The sequence below is a fragment of the Theropithecus gelada genome, chromosome 2 (genome assembly GCF_003255815.1).
Source record: "Theropithecus gelada isolate Dixy chromosome 2, Tgel_1.0, whole genome shotgun sequence".
Taxonomy (NCBI): domain Eukaryota; kingdom Metazoa; phylum Chordata; class Mammalia; order Primates; family Cercopithecidae; genus Theropithecus; species Theropithecus gelada.
The window spans coordinates 193,691,311-193,700,590 of record NC_037669.1 but is presented as its reverse complement, the minus strand read 5'-3'; the positions used below and the strand labels follow the sequence as shown (position 1 = coordinate 193,700,590).

General features: G+C 54.7%; 1 protein-coding gene across 1 annotated transcript in view; it reads right to left on the bottom strand.

Moving 5' to 3' along the window:
* MUC4 (mucin 4, cell surface associated) overlaps positions 1 to 9,280 on the bottom strand; it is a 20,411-nt gene that overhangs the window by 5,602 nt on the left and 5,529 nt on the right. Inside the window, exons 8-14 of the mRNA XM_025377398.1 lie at positions 8,939 to 9,106; positions 8,331 to 8,432; positions 7,724 to 7,954; positions 6,152 to 6,289; positions 4,175 to 4,356; positions 1,386 to 1,545; positions 227 to 406 (exon numbers count right to left, since the gene is read on the bottom strand). Coding sequence (XP_025233183.1) covers positions 227 to 406; positions 1,386 to 1,545; positions 4,175 to 4,356; positions 6,152 to 6,289; positions 7,724 to 7,954; positions 8,331 to 8,432; positions 8,939 to 9,106 — 1,161 coding nt within the window. The remainder of the gene's footprint in view (positions 1 to 226; positions 407 to 1,385; positions 1,546 to 4,174; positions 4,357 to 6,151; positions 6,290 to 7,723; positions 7,955 to 8,330; positions 8,433 to 8,938; positions 9,107 to 9,280) is intronic.

Below are 9,280 nucleotides of genomic sequence, written 5' to 3'. Positions count from 1 at the left end.
GGTGAGAGGGCGGGGCCCGGGTGGGGCGCAGGGGTGAGAAGGCGGAGCCTGGGTGGGGTGCGGAGGTGAGAGGGCGGGGCCTGGGTAGAGTGCCGGGTGAGAGGGTGGAGCCTGGGTAGAGGGTGGGGGTGAGGGGGCGGGGCCTGGGTGGAGGGGGGGGGTGAGGGGGCGGGGCCTGGGTGGAGGGCGGGGGTGAGAGGGCGGGGCCTGGGTGAGAGGGCGGTACCTAGGTGGACAGTTGGACTGAAGTTGTTCCCAGCCAGGAAGCAGAGGCTATCGGTGAAGGCCGGGGGGCAGGTGCACGTCGGCTGGCAGCCCAGAGTCTGGGAGATGTAGCAGCGGCCTTGATTGTAGCAGTAATTCACAGGGCAGGACTGGTTCTGACACAGGAGAGAGGTCCCCAGAGCTGCAGAGTGAGCAGGGAGGTCAGCAGCAGCGCATTGGGGCAGCGGAGGGAGAGCCCAGCCCGTGGAAACCCGCTCTGGGACAGGCCTGCTTTCTTTCCCCCAGCGTTCTGCTGTGGGCCACTCAGAACCCCAAACCATCCTTCCCCCCTTTTCCAGGCGTTTCTCTGCAAGGCAACCCCTTTCCTCGACCAGGCAGGTATTCTTCCACTTCTAGAGAGGGACTGGAGTGTTTCTCAGGCCTTCTGCTTCAGAAAGGACCCTGAAGGCTGGCAGAGGAGGGGCCCCCAGCCGGCTTTCCTCACGCCCTCGCCTCTCACTTCCGTCTCCTCTTCTGCGTTTATAAAATCTGTGGTTCTACCCGCTCTGGCCTCGGCTCTGAAGGCACAGTGATCTCTAGATTTTATTTGGGTGCCTAAGGGGGCTTGGTAAAGGCCTTGCTGTGATCTCCCTCATCAGACTCTGATGGCTTAGAGCGGGAGGAACAGATGGCTGGGAGGACTCAAAGGGAAAATCAGGCACCTTTGCTCCGGATCCCCACGCCAGCCCCTCCAAACGTCCTGACTTGTGAGATGCAGAGATCCTGGGCCTCGTGTCTCTGAAGACCCCCAGGGAGCCCGAGGAGCCAGCTTGCCCGGTTCCCTGGCCGCTGCTGAAGTCTCCTCCCCTGGGCAGACCATCTTCAGTCTTTTGCCCAGGGTTTCCCCCATCCATGCCTCAGGGATGCTTAGCCCCATCCCCTCCCCTATGCCTGTACAACCTCTTCTCCTTCAGCACCACACCATCCACCCCCTTTCCAGGCCTACCTAGATTTCCCGTACCTGCCTAGATTTCCCATACCTGCCTAGATTACCTACCTAGATTGCGCATTCTAAAGGCTTGCCGGAGAAGGGAGAGAAATGGTTTGCCTTTGGCTGTCTACACCCTTGAGCTGTGAGCTGCTCCCAGAAGCCCCTCCTCCAGGCCCTGTTCCCGGCTCACCAGCGCAGTGCTGCCCATCCCCAGTCAGGTGTGGAGGGCAGGCCTCGCAGCCCTTCCCAGGAATGCAGCGGACACTCGGGAAGCACGGCTCCTCACAGGCGTCCTTGGAGCGCTCGCAGTAGCGGCCGAAGGTGCCCCCGTCACACTTGCAGCCGGCCACCTGGAGGAAGGTTGCTGATCACGGGCGGCCAGGAGACCAAACCGGTAAGGGCTTCTAGGTGTCTCTGACTGACCCCTTTGGCCTGAGAACCCGTGGACCCTGCCTGAGTCATGTCTCAGCTCCAACAGCACCTGGTGAGTACCTTCTTGACCAGGCCCTGGGGCTGCGAGACCCTGCCTAAAGCCACATGGTAGTCCTGCCCATTTGGCCTCCCTGGTTCATTATTTACCCTGACTCCCTGCCTGGCCCTGCACCAGGATCTCAGCCTCTTCCCTCTCACACTCTAGCTCTTTGCCTGAAATCCTTTCTAGAGGAAGACGGGGGATGTGTGAATGATTGAAGCATTAATGAATGAATGAATGTATCCATGTATGCATGTATGTATCCATGCATGTGTGTATCATGTATGTATCCATGCATGTATGTATCCATGTACGTATCCATGTATGTATGTATCATGCATGTATGTTCTATTGCTTGAAAACTGGACTCCTTATTTATTTATTTTGAGACAGGGTCGCACTCTGTCACCCAGGCTGGAGTGCAGTGTCTTGATCTCGGCTCACTGCAAACTCCACCTCCCAGGTTCAAGCCATCCTCCCACCTCAGCCTCCTGAGGAGCTGGGACTATAGGCTTGTACTACCATGCCCACTAATTTTTGTATTTTTCTTTTTCTTTTTTTTATGAGACAGTCTCGTTCTGTTTTCCAGGCTGCAGTGCAGTGTCTCGATCTCGGCTCACTGCAATGTCCCCCTCCCGAGTTAAAGCAATTCTTGTGCCTCAGCCTCCCAAATAGCTGGGATTACAGGCATATGCCACCATGCCCAGCTAGTTTTTTGATTTTTAGTAGAGACAGCGTCTTCACATATTGCCCAGGCTGGTCTCGAAGTCCTGAGCTCAAGCAATCCACCTGCCTCAGGCTCCTGTGTGACCTGCAAACTGGATTTCATAGAAGCTGACATTCTGACCTCCCTTGCTGACCCCCAAACCAAGAAGACGGAACCTCCCTGCTAAGTACTGAGAAAACACAGCAACCAGAACAACAGCCCAGCAAAGGCTGTGGCTCCAATATCTCCCCACGCTCCCTGCACTCCCCTTTCCAACTCCCTTACTGAAGCAACTCAGGGCAGCTCCAGAATAGTAGATTGATTTTAATCTGTCTTTTTCCCATTGTGTATTTTATCCTTTTCTACCCCACACCCCACCAACCATCACTACCTCTATCCCTTTCAAGTTCCCATTCTCCGCTCATGCTTCAGAAGGATGTGTATGTGTATGTGTCTGTGTGTGCGCATGTGTGTGTGTGTGTGTAAGGGGTGAAGGAGGTGGTTTTGTGTTGCCAGATAAACACTTTCTGGCTCTTCCTTTACAACCAAAAATAAAAATTAAAAAGCAGATAGGACAAGAGTTGTGGAATTAGGCCAAGTATCTTGGCTAGAAACATGGAGAAGTAATTTCTCCAAACTGAAAAAGATGTTTCTTTTAGCCAGAGGGAGAGAGTAAAAGAGAAAGCAAAGGGGCTTGGAGGTGTCAAGATAGAGCGACCAGCAGCTCTCTTCCCAGCACCGTGATGATGACATCCTAGGGAGAAATGGCTGTGGGGTGCTTCTAGGCAGACAGGACCATAAGCGGCCTCGTAAAAGGTGTCCTATGTCTGAGCAAGGCACAGAAGCAGCAGAGCCTCTCCCTGGGTCTGAAGGGGAAGTGGGGCAGAGCTGGGATGGAAACCTGTGTGGACTCATGCCCAGGGACCCCATGACCACCTTCCACCCCACACCACAGGGCCCTCTGCTGAGCTTTGCCACAGAACTGTGGAACTGGGAACCACTGGGCACTGTGAGAAAGACTGAGGTGGAGGCTTCCTGCCAACCTGGCAGAGGGGAGGTGGGAGAGAAAAGTCCGGTTGAACTATAAGCAATCAAGTTTCTTTCTTTCTCTTTCTTTCTTTTCTTTTCTTTCTTTCTCTCTTCCTTTTTCTTTATCTTTCCTTCTCTTTCCTTTCCTTCCCCTTTCTTTCCTTCCTTCTTTCTTTCTTTCTTTCTTTTTCTTCAATAAAGTTTCTTTCTTTCTTTCTTTCTTTCTTTCTTTCTTTCTTTCTTTCTTTCTTTCTGTCTTTCTGTCTTTCTGTCTTTTCCTTTCTTTCCTTCCTTCTTTCTTTCCTTTCTTTTCATTCTTTCTTTTTGAGATGGAGTCTCACTCTGTTGCCCAGGCTGGAGTGCAGTGGCACAATCTTGGCTCACTATAACCTCCGCCTCCCGCGTTCAAGCGATTCTCCTGCCTCAGCCTCCCAAGTAGCTGGGACTACAGGCGCCCGCCACCACACCCAGCTGATTTTTGTATTTTTAGTAGAGATGGGGTTCCACCATGTTGGTCAGGATGGTCTCGATCTCCTGACCTTGTGATCCGCCTGCCTCCGCCTCCAAAAGTGCTGTGATTAAAGGCGTGAGCCACTGCACCCGGCCAGAAAGTTCTCTTTCTTCCCATGTGAGTTTATGGCCTGAGACTGGAATCTGCTCCACCCACCTCCCAACACCAACACACCCAGCAGAGGCAGAATCACAGCATCGTTCCACTCCCGTTTCCTCTCCCCTCGGCACAGAAACTCCTCACCTGCCTCCCAACACTCACCTCCAGGGAGGAGTTGCCCACCCTGCTGGTCTGGTTGTACAAACACTGGCTCTCTGCTTTGCAATGGCAGACCACAGTCCTGGGCTGGAGTGCAGATGCCAAGCCAATCTTGGCACTTCTTGCTAGAATCTCCAGAGTGAATGGCTCCAACGACTTGGGTGTCCATAGCAACGTCCCATTCTCTGCCCCGGGGAAGATGAGAACGTTGAGCGCCGGGAGACTCCTCAGCTCTGTGGTCTGATGCATCCTCATCTAACACCCTGATTGCTGATGCGGGGCTTCTCCCACCCCTCTCAGGCCACCCTCCCCACTCCCCAGACAAATCTCATTGGTGATTTCCTTTGAGCAAGGCTGGTATCAGGGGTGATCCTGGTCACGCTCCCAGCTGGAAGGAGGTGGCACCAGTCCAACATACTGATTGTAACGGGGGACACCACAGAGGGAAAAGCAGTTTCCCACTGAAGAAACCCCAAAGGGCAGCCCTCACTGGGCTTGCACCAGTATGGCACATCCTGGGGGATGGAGGATCAAGGCCAGGATCCTCCAGGCACCTCCCCAGGCTATGCTGCCAGCCAAACCAGCTTCATTCTCACAGCAGCCCCATCCTTTGCCCTGATTTCTCACCCACCCCCCACTTCCTGGACCTTTCCCAACACCCTCTTCAGACACCACACTGTAGTGAAACACTGCTACACATCTTCTGATCCAACTTACACTTTTCAAGAAAATAGGAAAGCCTAGAACAGCAGATTGAAAGGAAGTGACAGAGAACAGACGAACGCAATTTCCAGACCATCGTCCTCCAGGGATGGAGCCCATGGAGAATAAAATCTCCCAACGCCGTTGTCTTGCACCTGGAAGGACGCACGTGGGGCACAATTGTCTCACACTTGGGAGGACGCATGTGAGGCAAAAGGGATGTGGGCAAAGCAGTCCCTTCTGGCACACGGAGAGAAAGAACGTCAGGCAGAGAGGCAAAGAAATGCAGATATGCCCCCTGGGGCTTTGGTTTAGCCAAGAACAGTCACCCACAGAATTAGTGCTGGCAACAGGCAGCGGCATCCCTTGTGCTGGGACCCTTTGGCCGTGATCGTGGATGCAGGGCTCAGGGTCTCTAACACCTTTATGGAGAGGAAGCGATGGTATGTTACTGGGTCCTAGCCCAGGAAATCAGACAAGGAGAGACACAGCTAGGTAAACACAATTACCAGACATAAAAAGAGCAAGAAAGGTACCAAATGAAAGTATTTTTTATATTTCTTTAAGTCTTGTCCTACATTAGATCCTTCCTTTAATAGATATAAAAATGTTGTAAATTGGTCATTTTAAATGTTGCACTTGATTATTCTAATACTTTGGTGAATGCATAATGATTAAAGATGACTGCGTATGATCAGATTGAGATTAAATGATCTTTGAGTCAGTTTTTTTGTTGTTGTTTTTTTGAGATGGAGTCTCGCTCTATTGCCTAGGCTGGAGTGCAGTGACGCGATCTCAGTTCACTGCAACATCTGCCTCCTAGGTTCAAGCGATTCTTCTGCCTCAGTCTCCCGAAGAGCTGGGATTACAGGCACCCGCCACCATGCCTGGCTATTTTTTTGTTTTTTTAGTAGAGATGGGGTTTCACCGTGTTGGCCAGGCTGGTCTTAAACTCCTGACCTCAGATGATCCACCCACGTTGGCCTCCCAAAGTGCTGGGATGACAGGCATGAGCCACCGCGCCCAGCCTTGAATCAGTTCTATGTGCCTAGATTCACTCTACCTATCTGACCAAATCACCATAAGCCTGTCACTACTACTTACTAGGGGGCACCTATTTGAGTTATATGTATCGTTCCTCAGAAATGCCGGTCCTGGATATTCAAATGAAAGAGTGACGGCAAGTTTTGCTGGGTATAGCAATGCAAAATTTCCCAAAGTTTGACTCTGACCTCATCCCTACCCACCTCCCCACTCTCCCCAGCCAAACATTCTTACCAAAGAGCTTAAAGTCAGTACAGTTGTCTCTGAGCGTGAAGGTGGCATCCTCAGCGTTGCTGGTGTACTGAATCAGCGTGGTCTGCCCCTTGTAGGCTTCAACCACACGACCACCATTGATGGAGGGCGGGTACTGATCTGAAACACAAAGAGGGGATGGGGGTTTCGAGGGAGGGCAGTCTCCTGCTTTATCAGCCTCCTCTTTTTCTCAAATCTAATATGTGTGAGGCATTCCCAGGACTGTGCCCCACCTCTGGAAGAAGGAATTATTCTGTGTACCCGCTCTCGACTGATGCACAGCAGGCTGGGACTGTACTGTCCACCTAGCCAAATCTTTAGCCTCTCTCTCTCTCTCTCTCCCCCAGCCTCCTCAAAAAGAGCTCCTTTCAGATTCTTTCCTGAACATGGTGCTATGCTGGGTATGACAAAAAGCGAATTAGAGAGCAGATTTGTTTAGACCATTACAGAGTTGTACCTTCGGCAAAGGGCTGAAAACCTGAAGGGTGCCGGGCGTGGTGTCTCACACCTGTAATCCCAGCACTTTGGGAGGCCCAGGCGGGCAGATCACCTGAGGTCGGGAGTTCAAGACCAGCCTGACCAACATGGTGAAACCCTGTCTCTACTAAAAATGCAAAATTAGTCAGGCATAGTGACGGGCACCTGTAATCCCAGCTACTCAGGAGGCTGAAGCAGGAGAATCACTTGAACCCGGGAGGCAGAGGTTGCCATGAGCCGAGATCACGCCACTGCACTCCAGCCTGGGCAACAAGAGTGAAACTCCATCTTAAAAAAAAAAGAAAAGAAAAGAAAGAAAGAAAGAAAGAAACCTGGAGAGTCACATCTAAACGCACATCACATTTGTCCAGAAAGAGAGAGGGAGTGAAACCTTTTCACAGGTCTGTTTCTCGGAGCCCTGCCATTTCCATTTCATAGTTGGTTCACACATCCATTCAATCTGTCATTTAACAAATATTTATTGAGCTAAGATTATAAATGCTAAGGAGAAAAAAATAAAGCAGGGAAGGCAAACAGGAAGTGTGGGTGAATGTGCCATTTTAGACAGGGCGGCCAAGAGAGCCCTCACTGAGGAGGGGACATTGGAATAAAGACATAAAGGAGGTGAGGGGCAAGTGTGTGGCTGTCCAGGGAAGGAAAGGCATTCAGGCAAGAGAACAGCACGTGTGAAGCCTGGGAGCTGAGCGCACATGCCTGGTGTGTTTGAGGAACACAGAGGAGCCTGGGGGGCTGGAGTGGAGGGAGGTGGGAAGGGGTCCAGCAGTAGGAGAAGAGCTCTGAGAAATGGCGGGGGGCAGACTGAGCGGGCTGGAGTGCAGGGAGCTGGGAAGGGGTTCAGCACTAGGAGAAGAGCTCTGAGAAGCCGAACCGGGCCAAAGGCCACTGCTAGGATGGAGAGAGCGGGGGAAGCCACTGAAGGGTCTGAGCAGAGGAATAACAGGAGCAAAAGAATCTGTTCAGTGAATGCAGATGCACAGGGTAAAGCAGGGTCAGAGAAGGGCAGCTCCTCATCTGCTTCTGCTCTGAAAAGGCCTCCCAGGGGCTCGGGCGACTTACTGAGGGTGGCGTTCACCTGCTTGTAGGTTTTGCTGACGGCCCTCGTGTGAAGTCCGATGCTTGCGTTGCGCAGGGCCAGGGTGTCATAGATGCATGAGCTGTCTCCATTACAGCTGGAGATCACATCTTCAGCCCAGGAGCTGTTTTGCAGTTGTGAGTAGAAAACAGGGGTGAAGTTGGAAGGCAGCTGGTCATTCCTCTTGCCAAGGAGGCCTGTCCCGTTGATCTGCCCTGTAACACACAGAGCGTGATGGTACCGGGCATGGCACTCAGCCTTATTCCTTCTGTGTCCACCCCTACCCCTCACTTTATGTGGCCTGGGGCGGGGCGGTGGGAGTGCAGGGCGACAGCGGTTTCTAGCTTCTGAGTCTGGAAACGCCTGCTGCGGTGAGAGAGGACGCTCGACCTACCCCATTCTCTCTTCCAGCTAGAGAAAGGCAGGTGCACTGGTCCTGGGGGGACAGTCCTGGGGGGCCGAGAGGGGGCACAGATTCCTCGGACCTTAGGGAGGATGGAGGTCTGCTTCCTACAGGGCTGAGGGGGACGACCTAAACACACTGGCTCTCCTTACCTGCCCCTTCTGCCCCGAGACCCTGCCCAGACTCACAGGTCATTCCGTAGTGGAAAAGCGTCTCCTCAGAGCTCCCTGGGGGGACGGTGGAGCCATTGGGCATCCTGAAGTCGTCCTCCGGATTGTTATTCCAGACTCCTGAGGGACAGTCAGAGTGGGAGGTTGGCCACCCTGGGCACACAGCTGTCCCCTTCCTGGGGAGCATCCAGTGAACGCAGTGGGGAGAGGCCAGGGCCTGGCAGCCTCGGCCGTCGCACCTGCTGTCAGGCCTCCAGGGGAGCCGGGAGGACCGGCCCTCACACCCTGCCCGGCTGCCTTCGGGAGGGGTGGGAGGAACGCGGGCAGCCATGGAGGAGGGCGGGAGGACGTGGGAGGCAAGAGGAAAGGGCCAAAGGATGGCTGTGACCCCGCCCCCCACTCCCCGGAGCCCACCCCTGATGCTCCCTTAGAGCGGGAGGTGGCCAGAAAGGGTGCCTCGGTGGCGGCTGGAGAAGCCCCTCCGCTCCCGGCCCGCTCCGTGCCCGAGGGTTCTGCTCCAAGGAGGCGGAGAAAGGGAGGCCGAGCAGGGCTGCCCGGGCCCGCTGGCGTGGGGGTCCGAGCTCCGGCTCCGCAGAGCCTCAGAGGCAGGTGCGCGCCGCCCTCACCCAGGAGCCCCTCCGTGCGGTGCTGGTACTCGGGCGGGAGGCTGGCGGAGGCGTGGAGGATGTCGGAGAGCGCGATCACCGAGACGGCGGCCCAGCCGTCGAAGCTGGCAGAGACCACGGAGCCGTTGCGGCTCAGGAGGACCCCGGTGGCGTTGACCGTCTCCTGGCCTGGAGCATCGGGAGGGCGCGGAGAGGAAGCCCGGTCGGCACCGCGGCCCCCACCGAACCCGCGCCCTGCCCGGCCCGCACCAGCCCTCCCCCTCCCTCTCCCCCTGCCCCTCCCCTGCCCCTCCCCCCGCCCCCCCCCCCCCCCTCCGCTTCCTCCAGGCTTCAGTCCCGGGT